The 19,172-nt window shown below is 41.6% G+C and overlaps 2 protein-coding genes across 2 annotated transcripts in view; one reads left to right on the forward strand and one right to left on the reverse strand.

Moving 5' to 3' along the window:
- Nucleotides 1-925: 925 nt before the first annotated feature.
- PPIC (peptidylprolyl isomerase C) lies at nt 926-9,928 on the forward strand. The gene is made up of 5 exons (XM_082012953.1): nt 926-1,336; nt 5,318-5,431; nt 5,921-6,014; nt 7,683-7,867; nt 9,277-9,928. Exons 1-5 carry the CDS (start codon nt 1,175-1,177, stop codon nt 9,403-9,405), a joined length of 684 nt encoding a protein of 227 aa, XP_081869079.1. The 5' UTR covers nt 926-1,174; the 3' UTR covers nt 9,406-9,928.
- A 2,576-nt stretch (nt 9,929-12,504) lies between these two features.
- Nucleotides 12,505-19,172, reverse strand: part of SNX24 (sorting nexin 24) — a gene marked incomplete at its 5' end in the record, with an annotated part of 95,164 nt that continues 88,496 nt past the window's right edge. The window contains 3 exons of the mRNA XM_082013143.1: nt 12,505-12,722; nt 17,342-17,406; nt 18,321-18,353. Coding sequence (XP_081869269.1) covers nt 12,652-12,722; nt 17,342-17,406; nt 18,321-18,353 — 169 coding nt within the window. The 3' untranslated portion in view covers nt 12,505-12,651. The remainder of the gene's footprint in view (nt 12,723-17,341; nt 17,407-18,320; nt 18,354-19,172) is intronic.

Below are 19,172 nucleotides of genomic sequence, written 5' to 3' on the forward strand. Positions count from 1 at the left end.
TGTCTGCTGCTCACTAATTGAGGCACAGCAGCAATGACAGTGTAGATGTGGCAGTGCAGAGCTTATTCTCCTTCAGGCACTCCACCTGAGCTCTGGGCTGGCTTTGCAGCCAGCACCAAACTCTCTGCCTAGGTGCTATGCTGTATACCCAGAAACACACTGCTGCTCAGTTTAATTCTGAATGTGCTTACAAAAGCCAGCGTCAGCCTTCGGCTTGCAGTATATCAGCATCAAATAATTGTTTTTCTTTCATATGCTGGCACTTGGGAGGCCACAAATTTCACTGTGTGTTAAATTTTGTAGATTTTCTAGGGACAGTAGCAGCAACACCATTTGGGGCAGCTCCTGAATGCAGATGATTTTTGAGCAGAGAAGGCTACAGGTCAGTGTCAAAGGTAATTTGCTCAACCGGGAACTCTCTTCCCTGTCTCGATAGGCAATGGCTTGGGAAAGACACTTGCATTTGACGAAGTCGTTTGGTGCGGCTCCGTATGGTTCAAAACCAGGGGTGCTGACATGGGTACCAAGCAGTGGCACAACTGCTACTGCTAACGCAAAGGAAACTGGAAGTATTACAAGTGCCTTACAGGCTCGTGTTTCCTCCTCAGCACATTGAACACCACGAAGATGAAAGATGAACCATCCACTTTCAAAATCCCCTGCACATCTACTGTTTTGGCTCCTTCACCCACTTGTGGGATCTTCAAGGAACCCTCCCATCCACATGGGCTGGCTGAAGTGAAAGCAGGGCTACTTAGCCCCTCACAGGTAACTCCAGCTCATTTGGCGAGGGTGAGCCCCCGAGGAGGCCACACGGCTCCCTGCCTCCACCCGGCGCCCCCCACAAGCAACGGGCACCATGACACCCCCGCCGGCATGTGTAACCACCCCAAACTCAGCCAGGGGCGCGAGGCTCACTCTGGCAACCCCCCGTACCCACGAAGTAGGAAATCCCGCTCGGAAGGAAGCCGCTGGGCCCGAAGGCTGACGGCTGTCACCTCTCCTCTCCCGCCGCCCACCTCAGCCCCGGCAGGGTCCCCACAGCGGCCGCGTTCCTCACAAGCTCTGCGGGCCTCGCCCCTCCCAGCCGCCCCTCACAGTTAAGCAGGACCAGAGTCAGCAGCAGCTCGCACGGGTGACGGCTCCGCCGCTCCCCCGGCCGCCCCCCCGCCACATGGCGCGGGAGGAGCCGGCGAGCGCAGGCGCCGCACCGCTTCGCCTCAGCGCCATGGCCCGCGGGGGGCCGGCGGCGTTCCTCGGCGCGGTAGCTTGCCTTTGCTTCCTGGCTCCGGCGGCCGAGGGCTTCAAGAAGAGGGGACCCAGCGTGACAGCCAAGGTGACTGTCGCCCGCGGCCGGCGCGGCTCCGCCGGCCTGAGGCGAGTCAGGACCGGTCGGTCGTGGGGGACCCGCGGCCCCTCCTCAGCGGGCCCCCAGGGGGGTGGCTTTCCTGCCAGCTCCGCGCCCGCTGTCGGCCGTTACTGAGGGGTGGGGGGCGCCTGGCCGCCTTTTACCCGGGTTGCACGGCGTAAAGCTGGACCCTCGCCTGCTTGCTCTTTCGCGGCTGGATTCCGGGCGGAAAGGAGGCCCCTGCGGAGGTCGGGTTTGCGGAGGGCTTGGACAAATGCGTTAACTTTACCGTTTTATAAGTCTTTTTGTTTTGTTCTGTTCCGTTGGTGTTTTGTTTTGGTTTTTTTTTAGCCCCTGTGAGCATGCCCCCTTTCTGTAGGCGCTGGCACACCTCAAAATTCCAGTCAGCTGAGCCTGCCTCAGGCTCACAGGAATGGTAACTTTAAAATTCGTAATTACATCCCTCCAGCTGCGGCCTCTGCCGTCGCCATGGGCAGTCTGGGGCTTCCTGGTGGTGTCTGGGCCGCGGGGTCTGAACCACTCTGGGGTTGTACTTTTATTACACACACACACACACACACACCCCCCTTGCTGAAACTCTTGGTGTTGTCAGCTGTCATTTTATTGTCCTCGTGTTTCCTGCTCTTTCGTTCTCTCTGCCCGTGATGGGCTCGGGCACCTGGCATGGGTTAAAACCGAACCCTAACCGCATCGTGCCTTGGAGCTGCGGCTGGCGGTGAGCGTGGCTCGGTGTTGGCAGATCTCCTTCATAAGGCAGAACGCCAGAGTCGTGTGCGGTAGGTCCAGCTGGTACTGCCCAACGGACAGTCTTGCAGGCCATAGAATCATTAAGGTTGGAAAAGACCTTTAAGATATCAAGTCCAACCCTCAACCTGACACCACCGTGCCCAGTAAACCATGTCCTGAAGTGCCGTGTCTACACGTTTTTTCAACACCATGCCGCATGGTAGTGGGGTGGCGTTGCGCCTGGTTATCGCAACACGCCGGCATCTCTCTCTCTCCAGAAAGTTTGGGCTGGTGCAGGAGGTGGGATGTCTAGTCTGGCTTTGGATAAAGTACGGTTTAGATGTTTCTACCCCCAAGTACCTTCCCACCTACAGTGGAGAGTGAGTGCTGTGTTCCTGGTGAAAGATGCCCGCACTCCTGAAAGCGTGACAGGGCAGAGCTGCTCCCTCTGGCACAGCCTCAGCATCCTAACCATAGGCTGTGTCTTTGTCACTGAACTTCATTGCCACCATTGTCTACAGCTGTGTACAGTTTCGTTGCCATGGTCTTGCAGTTGCCAAATTGGATTATTTTGTTTTTCTTATGGGGGTAAATCTCATACCCTTTGGCATCTAAATCATCTTCTGGCAATGTATTCCAGTTTAATTATGCATAAAGTACTTTGCTTGTTCATACCTTCTGCCTGAATTTTCATTTTATGCCCTTTTCTGATTCTTATGCTGTGGGACATCATAGGGAGTTGAAGCTGCCAATTTTCTTTGTCCAGGCTGCTCATAACTTTACGGAACTCATCAAATCACACCAGTTTTCTCTATTGCAGCTTGCCTAGTTTTATTTAACCTTTCTTAATATAAAAGTTATTCCAGATCTTTGAGCATCTGTGCTGCCTTTTCCTCTACTGTTTTTAGGTTGGTTTTATCATTCTGCTATAAGGAAGGCAGAATTATGTGCAGCACTCGGGGTGTGAGCATAGTACAGAACTATATCATGGCATAATTATGCCCATTTCTTGTCCTTATGCATTTTTAATTATTTCTAACGTTTATTTTCCTTTTCTGAGCGGTAGCCGATTTAGTACCAGTTGTTGTGGCTGTATAGTGCTCTTCCACATGCAGTGTTTTGCATTTATCAGCAGTTTGTTTATTTGTCATTATATTGCCTGGTCTCTAGGAAGATCTTTCTTTCACAGTCAACTTCCCCCACCCCAATAATTGAATATTCTTGGCCATTTTTGCATTTTAATACAAACCATCTTGTGTAAATTATATATGAATATGTTCATGAGAACCAACCACTTTTACTAGTGGACTCTTTTCATGTCGATCTTAAAATACTTACTGCAAATTATAAATAAGACTAAATATTTATAAAAATAGACTGAAAATTCGTAGTATTTGTTAAGCATTTTTGGTGAAGAATCTGGCCAGATGTGTTTTGAGTTTTGGGACTGCTGTGTTGACCAGCTCACTAGTGTCTACATGCTTATTGATCTTCCAGAGAACTTGAGGAAATATGCTTAAAGAGAACACGGCTTCTCTATGCAAAAATGGCATCTAGGTCTACCAAATATTTCCATATTTGATTTTCCAGCCAGAAATATGCACAGACACGTTATGTAGTGCATAATTAGGAAGTGCAGAGCTCTCCAAAAATCATCAAGTGTGTAGCACAGGTATGTGGAGTGCTAACAGGAAGCCAGGAACTTACTGTTTGTTCACAAATGTGGAATAAGCCGCAGCAATGCTTTTTGGAAGTACAGAGTTTGCTGGTTAGGTGAGCAGCCCTGCCACGCATGAAGTCTTCTGCTTGGGATAGGTTTACAATATATGATGGGCTTGGCTCCACGTGCTCCATGGCAGTGCTTGATGTTACGACTATCTGGCGTCACTGTTTCGTAGCCTTGGTTGTGTTACTTACATATCCTTATGTATTTCAGGCAGTCCGTCTACTAGGACAACATTTCCAGGCAAAATAAGGTGCGTTTAGAAAACATAGGCAGGTGATACCCATTACCTAGCTAAACCTGGCGGCAAAATTTAGAGAAGTGTGTTTATAAAAATGTTAAGAAGTTAGTGAAAGTGTGCTGTTAATATTTTGGGAGCCACACATCTAAGTAGTATGTTATTTAGTGCCAAGGAAATGAATGAGGTGTATCAAAAGGAATTTTATTTTCTTTACAGAGCTTTTATAGTGTTAGCCAAAAGTTCAACAGTCAAAACCACATGGAAGATCAAGAAACGGTAGAAATGTTTAGTAGGAGAGTGTGAAAGAGGCATTCACATTGTAGAGACTGTGGTCATTTATTATCATTACTGGACTAATTTCTCCGTGTTGCAGACAAGTAATATTTGGTTGAGTGCCACAAGGAACAGCAAATACCACATCATAGGAATACACATTGCTGTTTCCTAGAAGTTGTAATAGTCTTTATGTAACTTTTTCAGAACTTCAAAATGCCTCATTTCCTGACAGCTGTTCCTATTTTCAGTAATTGTTGGAACATTTTTGCATGTTCAAATATGCATTCACATATTCTGAACTATATTGAAGTGCTTTATAACTCATTTGCCTTTTTGAAGTTGCTTTTTAGCAACATCAACACTGAAGCTTTTAGGCAATCAGCTGAATAATGTAGCCTGGTTATTTCTTTATCAGGTTTGAATTCATGTTTAGGAAGGCAACTCCTTGCTTGAGCTGTAGGATTTTCTTCCTGCTGTTTGTCAGTTTAATGAAATCTGCTTTCGCCTGTACTTAATCACAGACACACTAATGCCTATAACAGTGAAGATTATGAGTGGTTAGCAGACTACCATTTGTGGGGACTGTCAGTACTATAGTTCCATGTTACTGCTCACCACACTGGAATAGCACCGTTGCTCTGCCTTTAATATTTCGTCTTTTCTGTACAGCTCTAAAGACACATGTCTGGGAAAAATCTTCTTGAACGCTTACCTTCAAACTTGTGATATGGCAGTCTCACTGAACCTCTTAAAGCAGTAAGAATCAAAATGTATAGGCACCAGTTCTCAAACAGTTTTCTGCATAATCTGATTTTGGTAGCTCTGAAAGGATTTTTCTTAAACAGCGTCCTCTGGAGTTGAAGGATACTATTAATATAGATCAGCCAGAAGCAGTTTCTTACTACCTTATGCTTTCAAAAGCTTGGCCTTTTTGTTGTGCTTATGTTTGTATAGCTTTTGTTCTCTTCACACAAACGTTCAGGTGTTCTTTGACGTGAAGATTGGAGACAAAGATGTTGGCAGAATTGTAATTGGATTGTTTGGAAAAGTGGTCCCGAAGACTGTGGAGAACTTCATTGCGTTGGCAACTGGAGAAGTATGTTTGCAGTTTTCTTCCACTGTGTACTTAAGTTTGGATTGGGAAGTAAACATTTGTTTAATGCTGTTTCAATTGTGAACTGCCAATCTTAATTCAGTGACACCTGTGCAAGAGTGCCATCCCCAGGGCTGTGCACTGGTGTCTGTCTTCTCAAGTCCTTGGGGCTTGATTCACAAGATGTAATTATGAGATGTTGTATATCACCACTTCAGTCTGTCCCTGCCAGGCAGATCTAGCATTTAGAGGTACCATGGTCAGATACCAGTCAAATAAAGATAATGGCTTTGATCATCTGTGTAATACCTGCTTTGTGGCAGTGCAGGCCAGCTACATTCACCTGCATCTCGGTATAATTTCTTTCTTGCCGTATTTTTCTCTGGTGGTGGTATAGTCTGTGCAATCTGGCCATTCACCACAGGCATATTTGTGTGTGATTGAATAGAACTGGATGTTACATTCGTTTAAAGGATTATTTCATTTTCTTAGAGAGGATATGGATACAAAGGAAGTAAATTTCATCGTGTGATCAAAGACTTCATGATCCAAGGAGGAGACTTTACAGCTGGAGATGGATCAGGAGGTAACATGCTTAGTATCTTCCAGGTTCCTTTCATTTCTTCGAATGCCTGCTGAAAAGCTGGGCAAACCAGCATATTCCCTCATACTTTCAGCTCACATAAATGGAAAACCAACATATTTGTTTGGAGTATCTAGTAATTTTCCAAGCATCTTGGAACATAAACTGCAATTATTTGGATTACCCAATTATAAGCATGTGTAGAGCTTCCTTTGTCCTCAGTTTTTGCAGATAGCTCTTTCCTGTCTGTGACTTGTCCCTGTTCAAGAAGCATGGCTTTGTGTCGTGAGCTGGAGCCACGTGATCACCTGAGCTGCTCTTACAACATGCTGTCTTCAAAAGACGGACGTCTTCGCCCTTCCTCTGCTCTGGCTTTGTGACAGCGCTCCTTCCCTGAGGCACTCACTGGTTGCATATATACGTGAACCAGTTCAAGTCATCCCGCAGAAAACTAATCCGTGACAAAACAGTGAAGCATGTAGAGAGAAGGCAGGTAGGGAAGGAGTACGTCCTCTCTGCCCTCAGCTCATCCAGTTCTGTGGAACCTTCTGAAATGTGCTATGGGAGGGAATTTCAAAACAGGGGTAGAGAAATTAGAAAATTAGGGTCAGGCCTTCTCCCCTTTTTTCTATTACTAAATGTAAAACCATAAACCTACTGGTGGTGTGAGCTCTTGGCTATGTGTATCACTTCTCTCCCCTGAGCCTCCAGAAGACCAGTTCAATCCACTAAGGAGGGCCGTCCCAGTGCAGCATCTCTTGCATTGCATGCATTCTGGCTTCTGATTTCTTCTCTTCCTTTACATCCACATTCTTCTTGCGCTACGATTTGAATTGTTGGCATAAAGTGTTAGTGACTTCCCTGCTGGGACAGAATGGAAAACACACATCCCTTTTCCTTGCAGCAAACAATGGGGAAGGCTAAAATACCAAAACCACAGTTTTAGCATTAAAGGTAGGCAGTGTTTGTTTGCCAGCCAATACTGTTTATTGGGATAGTTTAATATTGTTTCTTGGGCGGTGTGTTGGGAGCAGTGTCCCCATTGTGCTAGGCACTGCACAAATAAAGAAGGAGACAAACAGCCTTCCCTTTTCAAAGTGATGGTGGTTTAAACGTGACTCAAATGTTTTCTCTTCTGAACTATTTTAGAAGCGTCAAAATCCTTTTTTAACATTTGTACAAATCCACACTGAGTCTTTTAGGCTAATTTCATTTGGTCTTCTTATATTTCTAAACACATCTAAAGCAATTTCTTATTAGGTGGAAAAAGCTGTAAAAGTAAAGACTAAAATTGTCACAAGACATAGCAACCTTATTTTTAGTGGCCATAACTACGTAACTTTAAGTTTGTTGAACAGGGTGAAGTATACTGTCATTCAGTGGTGTGTGTAAGCAGGACCTTTGAAAGGTATTCAGCTTGCTGGTTAAATTCAAAGGATAAAGCATCATCAGCTTTAAATATCATGTCCTTACATGTGGTGTTTTATCTTTTTCTTTACACACAAAATGGTTTTTGTTACGGAATCACTGACAATGGAACAGTGATGTTGCTGTGCCCACTCAAACGATGAATCTTCAAGTCCTGAATTTATAATTTGTTTTTCCCATTTTTCAACGAAAAGGGATTTTTTTTTTTTTTTTTTAAGTTTGCTTTCTTACTTTGTGTCATAGGAAGAAGCATCTATGGACAAAGGTTTCCAGATGAGAACTTCAAGCTCAAACACTATGGAATTGGGTGGGTTAGCATGGCTAATTCTGGCCCAGACACCAACGGATCCCAGTTCTTCATCAGTGTGACAAAGCCTTCTTGGTTAGATGGAAAACATGTAGTATTTGGCAAAGTCCTTGATGGAATGGTAAGCTAAGTACTGTCAAGATTAATTCAAGAAAATCTGGACAAATTCTGCCACACTGTGTCTGTGTTAGCGTAACTTATGCCACTGTGACTCGGAACAGTTGAGTGTGTATCTAGTATGTACATGGTAGAAAACAATAGTGAAGAGCCTGGACGATTTAGAACTGAAATAGCAAATGGTGACTGCAATAATGGAAACTTAAATCATGCCTTTGGCTTTCACAGCACTTGTTTCAGACCCGTAATCACTGGAATCAACACTGACACTTTTGCAGATTACAAATGGAGTAAGCTCAGGTTCCCGTTTCACTAATGCTGTTAGCCACGAAATAATTGTATTTCTACAAGCTAAAATCTAATTCTGTAGCCTGTGCTAGTTATGGGTAACACTTGCACTGTTAGGGTTTTTAGAAGCCTGTGACTGTAAAGTATACAAACATATATTCAGTTCTGTTTAAAAAGAAAAAAAAATGCTAGTTAATTCCCTCAAACTGTGCACGGCTGCAAAACTGATAAAATACATCTCATTGAAAAGACCAAATAGAATTTATGTTTAAAAATGGTAGTTCCAACTGTAATACTTTTAAAATTATTCAATTTAATCTAGGTTTTGAAATGAATAGGGGAAGCATGAACTGCTGCGCTCACCAGTTGTTTGAGGAGTTTGAAAACTTCATCAGAACAGTTGCCCCTCCACTCCCACTTTCATATTGAATTCAATTCTCATGAGCTACAGTAGTAGCTGAAAATTTTTGAGGAGAGACTTGGACTAAGCTTTAGTTTAGTTAGATGGTGGACAGACATTGAAAGCTGGGTAGTCAATATTCCTAACTGAATTTTGTCCTTTAAAAATACGACTTTAATTAGGTGCCTAGCATGAGGCCGGTCGTTTACCTGTATCTGTCTGACTGGAGGGCATGGTACCCCACTTAAAATCTGTGTGTGTTACACTGAAAGTAAAAGCATTCATCAGATTTCTTAAAGCACGGTTCCGCTGTATGATTAGAAAAATAATTACTGCTCACCCGTTATGATCTCTGGATTCACTGTCCGCTCACAGACTACAGGTGGACCTTGTATGTGCTAGGTTGATCATCTGAAAGAATATTTTCGGTTGCCCTTTCATAGTATTTTTGTTGTCTGAAAGTTTTTGTAGAAGGGCAAACAGCCTTCCTGTGCTTCTGTCAACTTGTGTGTGGGTTGCAAAGTGGCACACTGTTAATGTGGGGAAAAAAAAAGCCTGCGAGAACTCAACAGGGTAAAGGTCTTTGCTCAGAAGTTGCTTAATAAAGGGCAATACTAGAAGAACTTAGTTGTTTACCTGGTACAAGACTTGAGCCACTGGCGTTTCCCTGGCTAAACTGAACTCTTTTTTTTTTTTTTTTCCCCCTCTCTCTTTCATTTTAACAGTCTGTGGTGCACTCGATAGAACTCCAGCAGACAGATGAACATGACCGGCCCCTTCAAGACTGCGTGATTGTGAACAGTGGCAAAATAGCTGTAAAAGAACCATTTGTAGTTGAAGTAGGTGACTGGTGAGACCGACGGTCAGAATGCAAAGTAAAACTTGATCACTTTTCTTTAAGGCCTGTTTTTGACTGATCTTAACTGTCCATTGAGTTTTCCTCTCAAAACATATGAGGCTATATTTAGACCATCACTTGCCAAATACATAAAAGATATGACCATTTCCATAAAACTTGATGGAGCTGTCGCTCCTTGAAATTGAAGACATAGCCCACTAAATCCTAGATCTTGCAGAAAAAAATCTTTCATTAAAACTTTCAGAAGTACTTCTATTCTGTCAAGGTTTGAAATACTATAATTTTGTTCTTTTTGGAAATTTTTGCAATATTTGTTTCTACCTTTTCAACTGAAGATATTATTTTCTGTAACAGTACCAGCATTTTTAAAAAAAAAAAAAAAAGTTAAATACAGAAGTGTTTTGAATAAATAAACTTTGATTTCAAAGAAATACTTAATGAAGAGCTTTTTTTTCTCCCCACCCCCAGCCTTTTTTCTCACCTCAGTCGATTCTGCAAAATATGCAGGGGGTGCTGCTTTCCAGGTTGTAAGGTTAGAGCAGGGATGGTGCATTTCTCTAATCTTAACATGTTGGATAAAGTCCCTGCTGTCTTTCAAAAACCCCACAGTATTCAGATACAATCCTGCAATCAAGAAGGAGCAGCTCTGTCTATTATTAAATAAGATCATCAGTTAGAAACTGATAAAAACAGAAGAGTCTTTGTTTTACAGCAGAGTGAATTTTAGAACACCTAGCTAATGTTATTTATGATAAAACTCAAATGCTTTTTTCTGGCAGGTTTGCTGTAGGTCAGAGATGCAACTTGAGGTTCATTATTGTTTTTAATGCTGCTTAAATAACTCTTAAGCTGGCAACTGGAAGCTTTTAAATGAGGTCAGCATACGGGACTGGTGGGAGACAGCTGTATTTGTTAGGTCCTGTAATAAGTTACATAGTACTCCACAGGAAAGAGATGTGGATTTTTTTCTCTTGCATTAGTGTTTTAGAACTGAAGATTGAAGAGCTGATGCCAAGATCTGATGAAGGATTCGCCCACCTGCACACCCACCACTTACCTTCATAGTGACTCATTTCCTGAAGGCTGCCTGGGAGCCCAGGTGAGGTACCCAGACGCTGAGTGGCGCAGGGGAGGAGCGAGTGCTGCAGCGCAGAGCTCTTGGGTACCTACTGGCACCCCCCTCACCAGGAAACTGGAAGTGCTGTGGGCAGGGGTTTACCTCAGGTCCTCTTAACATGTCGCTTGTTATGGGGGTGCTTCTGCTGGCTCACCATGCACAGCCCTGGGGCGTCTTGAGGGTAAATACTGGCACTTTATTTCAGAGACCTGTGAAAGGGTTACTGCCCACTTTAAACAAAGCTAGAGGAGAACTTGCCCAGGGCCTCGTAAGTTTGCCTAGTACTAGGCCATCAGACTTCCATTTTACCCCATCCATTTTTCTTTCTACTAACTCTTTAAAAGTAAAATTGTCTGAAAAGCAGCACTAAGAATCAGTGTTAGGAGGCAAGAACGAGAATGCCTCAGACTCCTTTGCCCAAATAACTTTCTGCTAGTAGCTCTGGGCTTTTCTGCAGTCCACTGTAGAGAGTTCTGCTGCCTGAACAAGTGCTGCAGCCACAGGCCTACCTTTTACAGAAGTCCCGTCTTTTCACCACCTCCAAGCAGCTTTAAAACAGATTTAGTAGTCAGCAGGAGGCAACCCGTGCGTCTCCAGCATCCGACTTCTGTTCGTGGCTAGCTTTGCCATTACCGCTTTTGCATAACACACCCTTCCTCTGATGAGCCCAGTGCCTTACAGGCTCTTCCATTACACCGCATTTTTTTACCCCAAGGCATACACTTTTATAAGCCAAGCATGTTCAGATAGCACGGTGCTGAGAGTTGCAGATGAGCAGACACCACCCAGGTATCTTCTCATGCTTTATGTGGAGATACTTGCAAGACCCATCTTTGATAACAAAAGCTTAGAGAAATGTCTTGTTTTAATAGAAATGCACAAAAAGTACACTGAAGCAGTACATTCATGTTCTAGTAATTTATTTTGTAATGTCCAGTAGCACACATACAAATTTCCAGTTAAATCTGAACAAATACATATATAAGTATATATATGTATGTATCAGTTTTAGCTTTATCATTTTACTACTTAATCATATTCTTGCTTTAGCTTACCACAGAGTTGCATGCTCTGTGACTTACAAAAATGTTAAAAGATATGGAATACAGCCTGCAAGTTGATACGAAGAGTAAACATACACACAGATTAGATGTCACAACTGAATGGAGATGTAGAAATGCCATGTAAAATCTGCTGGTAGATAAAATAATTTCAACTGATTAATCTAGAAAATTTCCTGAGAGAGTGCTATGTATTTGAGAATGTGGAAGCATGTTTTCTGGTAGAAACCCTCCATACACCTGCATTGCACAGGGGTAATGGTTTGAAACTAAAGGAGGGCAGATTTAGACTAGATACAAGGAAGAAATTTTTCCCAGTGAGGGTGTTGAAACACTGGCACAGGTTGCCCAGAGTGGTGGCAGATGCCCCATCCCTGGAAACATTCCAGGTCAGGTTGGACAGGGCTCTGAGCAATGTGGTCTAGTTGAATGTGTCCCTGCTTACTGCAGGGGGGGCTGGACTAGATGACCTTTAAAGGTCCCTTCCAACCCAAACTATTCTATAATTGGATCTTTTACAACCTGTTATTAAGGAGCAGATTCAAAATAATTTTAGAAAAATTAACAAAATACTTTTAAGTTGCTTTCAGTTTCATCTTGCTTTAAGTTTTTTGATTTTTTGGCAATTTCTCACACAGTCTCTTCAGTGCCAGCACCTTTAATCCATCCACTGCCAGCAATGGGTAATGTGCTGGGAAATTCCTGGTATAAGAAAGTTTAGTGTGATAGGAATTATAGAAATAATTAGTAAAGCTTTCAATTATTTTGAAAAGTTAGTGTAATTCAGTGTATGACTTTCAGCTTTTAGTGTTAAATAGTTAGAGCATGTCAATATATGGAAGGTATAAATAACTTCAATACTGTTGTTTCCATATCTTTTTTTTTTAAAGCAGCACTTGTAGTGACATTGATTTTATTTAAAAAGATACAATGCCTGAACTTAAACTGAGGTCATGCCTCTTGCTTCTGAACGTAATTTTCATATCACAGAGTTTCATTCCTGTTAATTCCATTAAACATGAGTCGGAGGCTTGATTCAGCTTCTTCTAGCCACGCATCACTTCTACCTGGGCAGTAAATGAGGATAAAATATTCCATGTAGAATGCCTTCTATAACTACATTTGGAAAGTCATCTGGAAAAAAAAAAGGGAAAAAAAAAACCCCACACAAAACCTTGCTTTCTTATTTATGTCAGTACAATACAAATGTTTTTGTGAAACTTAACTAGGTAAAGCCTCGTAATAATATTTGGTTACTGCATCACTCAACTGTTTATCCATGTTGGGGATGTGCTATTAGTAATGCTGTTTCAGCACTAAAGCCACTTTAGCGCAGCACTGGGCATTGCATGAATGCACTGCCAGATTTGTAGCTTATTGATTTAAAGGGATGTTCTAATACTTAATGCTGCTAGGCTCCAGCTCTTTATCTGAATCTTTTCTCACAAGGAAGATAGATTACACTGGCAATTCAATTTCTAACAAAATCTCAATATACTTGAAGGAATTCCAAGATTGCTACTGGGAATACTTCAAAGCTGTTTTTCCATTGTGGTTTACAGCAGTGTTTAGACTGAGAACACTTGAGGATGCCTATACAATCAGAGATGATTATTTGAGGCAGGAAAATTTCAGGCTGTCTCATCAACATAAATTGTCATGTGTTCCAAACAGTCATCCTATAATATCTGAAGGAAAAAACCCCACTGTATTCTTACCGCAGATATTGAGGAAACTGGCACTTAATTTTCATCTTAAATTTAGCATCAGAGAATTACCTCATAAAACACAGTAATGGATCCACACAGAGGAATGGCAGGATGTATGTTACTGAAGTGAAAACACTTTTCAAATGCACCTGGGTTTTTAATGACGGCTTTACTTAAATCACTGGGCATTAAGAGTAAGAATTTCTGATTGCATCTTACAACTTAAAATTGCTAGTCCACTAGGAAATGGGTTTGCTTAGAAGAAGACTATTTCTGACACAGAACTTTCCACGCTAATCAAATCTTTCCTTCATCTGTCAGCCTGCAGGATATTCAAAGAGGGGGGATGCAACTTTTATAATAATCATTAGATAGTGGATAAATTAGATCACCTAATGTGGGTGGGAATTAGGTTTTGCTCCTAATTCTTTTGTTACAATCATTTTGGAGGTAAAAACATTGAGCAAAAAGTATATTTGGACTTGGTAAGAAAAAAAATACTCCTTATTAGCTTAAAGGTGCTATCAGAGGTATTAATAAGGTGATTCCAGTGTATTAAACATGGTACGAACAGAGGTATTTTAGGATGTTTTAAGGAACTGCAACCTCCACCATAAACAATACATGCATAATTCTCCCCAACTTCTCATAGTAAGTCATCATTATGAATCACTTGTTAATATTTTGAATCCAATAATGATTCCTCAAGTCCTGCAAGCTCAGCTATCCCAAATCATCCTGGCAGAATAACCCTATGCTGTTGTTATTAATGTTATTAAAAATACACTTGTAAAGGCAATCTGATGCTTTCCTTCTAAATTAAATGCTGCAGTTCCAGAAACCAGTTTTTACTGGTTCTTCTATAACATAGAATATATATAGGAAAATGAATATTGATTAAAAAAATGATACAACTTTACAGCATTAGATTTAGTGTGAGGCTTTGTTGCTTAAAAAAATCAAGCCTATTAATTTAGGTTAAATGTATAAATACACCGAAGCACAGTCTAGCAGATATGTGATACTTTGATAGCTTAAAGAATCATCAGAACTATTTTCAAACAAGTGATGGTAAACCTGAGATTCCATTTTTTAGCTTCTGAGGTATCATTTTAGATTTTTCCTTAATTTTTCTTCAAAATAGTACATTTTTTTTTTCCCACCCCCTCAAAAAGAAGTGGTCACCTTACACAAAAAATGAAAGCCATCACAACATGAAAAAGTGAGTCTGAAAACCAATGAGGTTTGTAATGTGAATCTTATTTTTGGAAAGTTGTCTTGCAACTCAACAATGCTTAAAGTCCAGTCATTAGAATAATGTCAAGACTATATTTTATGAAGACAAGTAACAGTGCAATGAGGAAAAACTGTTTGAGTATTAAGTTCCAGAAACAACTATTTATTTCATTAAAAACCCACAAATACACAATTTCCTATCTTATGGGAAGATGTTAACACAGGCATTCCTGTATCCAGGAAAGACTAACTCCACTTCTGAGCCAAACAACTGTCACAGTTCACCTTCGAAGAGTACATACAGTGAATAGTTGTTGCTAATGGACACTTTTGGTCATAGTTGAACAACCTCGTCTGCTTCTTACAAAGGAATCAGAATCTATCAAAGTAAAAACTGATCTGAGAGCAAAAACAATAGAAAGCTCATCTATATTTGCTCTGTGCTGCAAACTAAAACCAAAGAAGAATTAAAGGCAATAGTAGTTGTGTAAAAACTTTGTTTCTTTCTAACTGGACTTGAGTCAACTAGTGGAGCCTCTAGACTTACAATTTCGTTTTCTTCTTTTAAACTACAACTCATTCTAATTTGTGTTTTAATTCATTAAATTAAAGAATAACTTACAAATGAATTTGATGTTTTAGGGTTTTCAGATACAAAGAATATTCACCTGCCACATGAAATTCTAAATATTGTGTGTCAGGGCCAAAAAATGCCTTGGCAAAAGCCTGAAAAGTCCTTTATTTCAGATGTCATTAATAAGGCCTACTTAATATTTAAACATCATGCATAGAAGAGGCTTTGATCTTAATCCAAGTAAAGCACTACTTAAAAGAGGGGTTAAAAAATCATTATCAAGTTCCTAATGATTTCAAAAAAAGGAAGCTTAGCCTTACTCGGAGTACACATTGGGGAAGATAAATACCATCACAGAACTGCAAAACCGTGAATAGAAGTTTTACAGCAAAACCTCAGATGTGGACTGGAAACATTAAGCGCTGTCTTCATTTTTCAGGGTAACTGTATATGAAATCCATTTTCTCTCTCAGGAATGGTATGGAATTAAATGATGTTCACAACTTAAACCCTGCTCTTGAGGAATCCAAGTTTGCCATTAAGAGAAGCGTTAAACAGCAAGATTAGACATGCAGTGTGGCTCACTCTAAATATTAGTATAGGCAGCATCTGGACCAGCTTTTAGACAGAGGTAACTCTCTGGGTGCTTCTGCAATACTGTTGTCACTTGGGTCAGGAGTGACCTTGTGAAATGACCACCTCCCCTTACTGTGCGGTTCATCTATTTTGTGATTTGCACTCCAGCCTCAAATGGGTATTCAGTCCACATGACCAGACTTGGTGCTAAGGCAAAGTAAAAACTAAACGCCCTTGTAATGTGCCTTCTAATGTGGACCTTGCTCACGCAGGACCTCTGCACTGTGAACTAAAACTAAAAAGTTCAGTAAGACTCAACAGGGTCTATAGTGTTGTCCTACACTACTAGCCAGAGTGGACATTGCCCACAAGAGAGACTATTTAACCCTCTCGAAATACATGAGCCTGGCCCCTATGGTTTTGAAAAATGGCTTGAAAAACAACAGAGTCACAGAACAGTTGCAGCTGGAAGAGATGACTGGTGGTCATCTGGTCCAACTCCCTGCTCAGGCATGGACACCTACAGCCAGTTGCCCAGGACCACACCCAGACAGCTTCTGGGTATCTCCAAGGATCACCACCATTCTGGGCAACCTGTGTCAGGGCTCAGTCACCAGCACAGCAACAAAGTGTTTCCTGATGTTCTTGTCCTGCCACTGCGCAGCACTAAACAGAGCCCGTCTTTGTTTTCTTTATACCCTCCCTTCAGGTATGTATATACAACCTGAGAAAATCTCAAGGACATACACTTCATTGGCTAAGAAACTACAAGCAAACAAATGTTCTTTCCTAAATTTACTTTTAAAAATTTCATGATTTTCAAGGCAGCTCAAGAGCCTGACTCTTGGTTTCAACTCAGTATTTTATAAAATCAAACAAAATGCCACGTTAAAAAGAAAATACTTGCAGCTCTGGGGAAAAATTCTACCTTGAAAGTGTAGAATTTTAATACAAAATTTAGTAGAATTAAGAGTTCAAATAAGTAAAATGACAAAACCAAGAGGAGCATGCTACTAAAAATGGTATTTTTTTTCCTGCACACAGTTAATTTAAGGCAGAGGGTAAGTTCTCTGAATTAATAATGCAAAGAAGTTTTTATAAAAAAAAAAGGGTTTATAACGAGCTATTTCAAACACTCTTTTGAACCATATATTAAGAGATGAAGGCTAACGTAAATGTCCTGTGAAACACATCAATTAAAGTATACATTCTTTCCCTCCCCTCGCCCCCAAGAGCTCTAGAGGTTATAAGCGATAAGAAATAGTAATAATCCAAATGGAAATACAAACATGTTTGCAGTGGATCGACTGGTGTTTAGGGAAAAAGCACTTACAAAGGACTGGGCCTCCATGTTCAAATCCTTCAGGCAAAACAGCCCAAAGGGTTGACAAGAAAAGAAAAGCAACATTCCTCACCTTTTGAATTCTCAGTACGTTTGTCTGAGAGAACAACTCGGGGGAAAAAATTCCACCCTTTTATAAATCACCCACTCCACTTAGTGTTTTAATAGTTTCTTACATAAGAACTATCGTTTTATTGGCAGGTTATTAGATTTTGGACCAGTGTCATTTGACTAGGCCGGTATTAATAATAATGTGGTTTATGCGGTGCAGGGTCAGATCAGTAAAGCGCTGTTAACAGGTGACAGGTTTGATTACCGTTGGCTTTAGGCGAGACATATGGATCCCTTAGGAACAGCAGCACAGGCTGGTGGGACAGTTTGCTGGAAAGGTCAAGAACACGGATGTCAGTATCAAGGGACAGCAAACAGAATATTCTACAAACTAGCTTTGATAAAGTGAGGTGGTCGAGCCGTGCAGGAGCCATGCCACTGCGTTTCTGCACACCAGTGCTGCCCAAGAAGGGCAGGTTCCATCTCCTGGGAGCAAAGCTTGCTGCTCCTCAGCCACACAGTGAAACCATCAACGTGAAGGGGCTGCATCCAGGAAGGGCAGCTTGCAGCTGGCTTTGAGACCTAAACCTGCTCAGCTCCCTGGTGCTTGGTGTAATGCAAGGCTACAAGATCACCTACAACCAGGCTCCCTGGTCTACAGACTTTTCAGGCCACCAAACAGACTCAAAATTTCACTGCCACCTTCTAGCCCTCGAAGTGGTTGCTGTACACCTCACCCATGGAGAGAAAGTCCTTGGAAGCCCTTCACAGGGCTGTCTCCCAGCCTGGTCACGGTACAGACATCCTCCCCATGCCAGAGCCAGCCCTCTCCGCTTGGCTCTGTACGTACACATGCCAAGCAGCGCAACTAGATACATATAAAGCTCTTATCAAACACATAGGGGAGAACCCAAACCTCTAATTCTTTCTGCTAAATCTTCTTGCTACAAAAAATACACTTCAATGTGTAAAAAACGTTGCCAGAAATATTTCAGAGCTAGCAGTATCCTGTTAGGGTTTTTTAAGGAATTTCTCAATACAAGCATAGGATGCCCAGTTCACACTACAAAGAGATGGATCTAGCACAGCTGATAAAACTAGCCATAAATATTTAACAAACACATCTAATTTTAATGCTAAATTACTGCTATTTTGTTTACTGCAAGGAACCAATACAGCAAACACCAATAATTTCAAGTAGTTTCTTAATCTGGTGCCCTAGAAAGAGTAGGAATCAAGCTCACCTTGATTCTTCAGATTCTGTTTCATCAAAAGAGCTGCAAGTAAAGTCAGAGGAAACTTTGGTTACAACAAAATTAACTGTAAAAAAACCCCCAAAACCCAAACCCTTTAAGAACCATCAAACGGAGCAACCTTTTTCTAGTCAGCAGCTGCATAATGCAGTGTGATGAAATTAATATGGGAGATCATATAATTTTACAACACTTGGAAATGACAGCATCCATTTTACTGTAACAGATTCCCAAGCATATCTATTTATCTATCTATGAAGTGATGCGGTACAGTCCCACTGAGCGCTGATGTCATTAACTACAAGTGAAAACTGCAAGTCTGTTAGCTTCTGAATCACTCTGGAGACCTGGGTCACAGACACCTCCGAGTGTAAGAGGGCCTCACAATGATCTCCACTTTTTTCAATTCGCCATCTCTCCACTGCAGATCCACACAGCCTCTGCCTAAGTGGAAAAGGGTCACGTAAGTTTCTGGGCAGCAAGTTCTGGTGGACTATCAACTATGTCAGCTTGCATAGCAAAAGAAATTATTCTCCCTACAAAGCTTACAGCTGCAGATGGTATTGGAGCTAGCAGTTACACTGGCTTGGGTATTTCTGTAGTCATTGTACCCGTCATACTAAGATTCCCTTCTCCCACCCTGATCAAGAACCCTTCCCAGGGGAAGGGCAGTGGGGCCATTGGGATAGATGTCACCATAATGGTGAAAGACCCCATTTTCAAACACACAGAGGGAGATCATAAAATGATCACAGAATGAACGTCTACTTTGTGCAGATACTGTGACCATAAAACACATGCAAAGCTTTCTATGCAACTTTAGTGAGTGTTTATGAATATCTT

The sequence above is a fragment of the Phaethon aethereus genome, assembly GCF_964289735.1.
Source record: "Phaethon aethereus genome assembly, chromosome: Z".
NCBI lineage: Eukaryota > Metazoa > Chordata > Aves > Phaethontiformes > Phaethontidae > Phaethon > Phaethon aethereus.